This window comes from Trypanosoma equiperdum (genome assembly GCF_001457755.1).
Source record: "Trypanosoma equiperdum strain OVI genome assembly, contig: ctg_795, whole genome shotgun sequence".
Classification (NCBI taxonomy): Eukaryota; Euglenozoa; class Kinetoplastea; order Trypanosomatida; family Trypanosomatidae; genus Trypanosoma; species Trypanosoma equiperdum.
In genome coordinates, this window is record NW_027124748.1 from 2,127 (window position 1) to 2,707 (window position 581).

General features: G+C 58.3%; 1 pseudogene across 1 annotated transcript in view; it reads right to left on the reverse strand.

Annotated features, from left to right (window-relative positions):
• TEOVI_000369600:pseudogene overlaps nucleotides 1-581 on the reverse strand; it is an 843-nt pseudogene continuing 262 nt past the window's right edge. The window contains exon 1 of the mRNA in view: nucleotides 1-581. This exon is cut by the window's right edge and continues 262 nt beyond it. Within this exon, the coding sequence occupies nucleotides 1-581 (581 nt within the window).

Below are 581 nucleotides of genomic sequence, written 5' to 3' on the forward strand. Positions count from 1 at the left end.
CACTTCAGGTTTGGGAGCTCCGCCCCGCATGGCCGACACTACGTAGTCATCATCCCGTCCTGACACTTGCCGCCGCGAAATCTCATCTTCATTCTCATCCATCAAATGTTTCCCCACAGCTTTCACTCCTTCCCTCCTTTCTCCCCCAGCAACTGAAGGCGCACTCTGTTGCTCCGTTGCGTGACGGCCGTCGTGTTGTGTCGCTAGCTCGACCGACATTCCCTTTCTCTTTTCCGCATCCCTGTTTTGTTCTTCTCCTACACGTGCGGGTCCTTGTGCTGTTTCACTGGCCCGTCCGCCACCGGCCCCTTGCGACAGCGCTTGTCCCACCGAATTTAGGGCGTTGGTAGACGACCCTCCGCCACTGCTCTGACCAGTTCTGCCCTCTGTGTTATCAGCTCGTCGTCCCCCGCCGCGACGAGAATCGCCATTGGGAAACGAAGACCTGTGAGAGGGAGAACTTGAACTGGCAGCTTCGGCTGGCTGTGCCGGCCGATTTGGACTACCGGCTTCGACAACCGGTTTCGTTTGGCTCCGCTCAGAAGTGGCAGGTGAAGCTGCGGATGTCACTCCACTTGCCG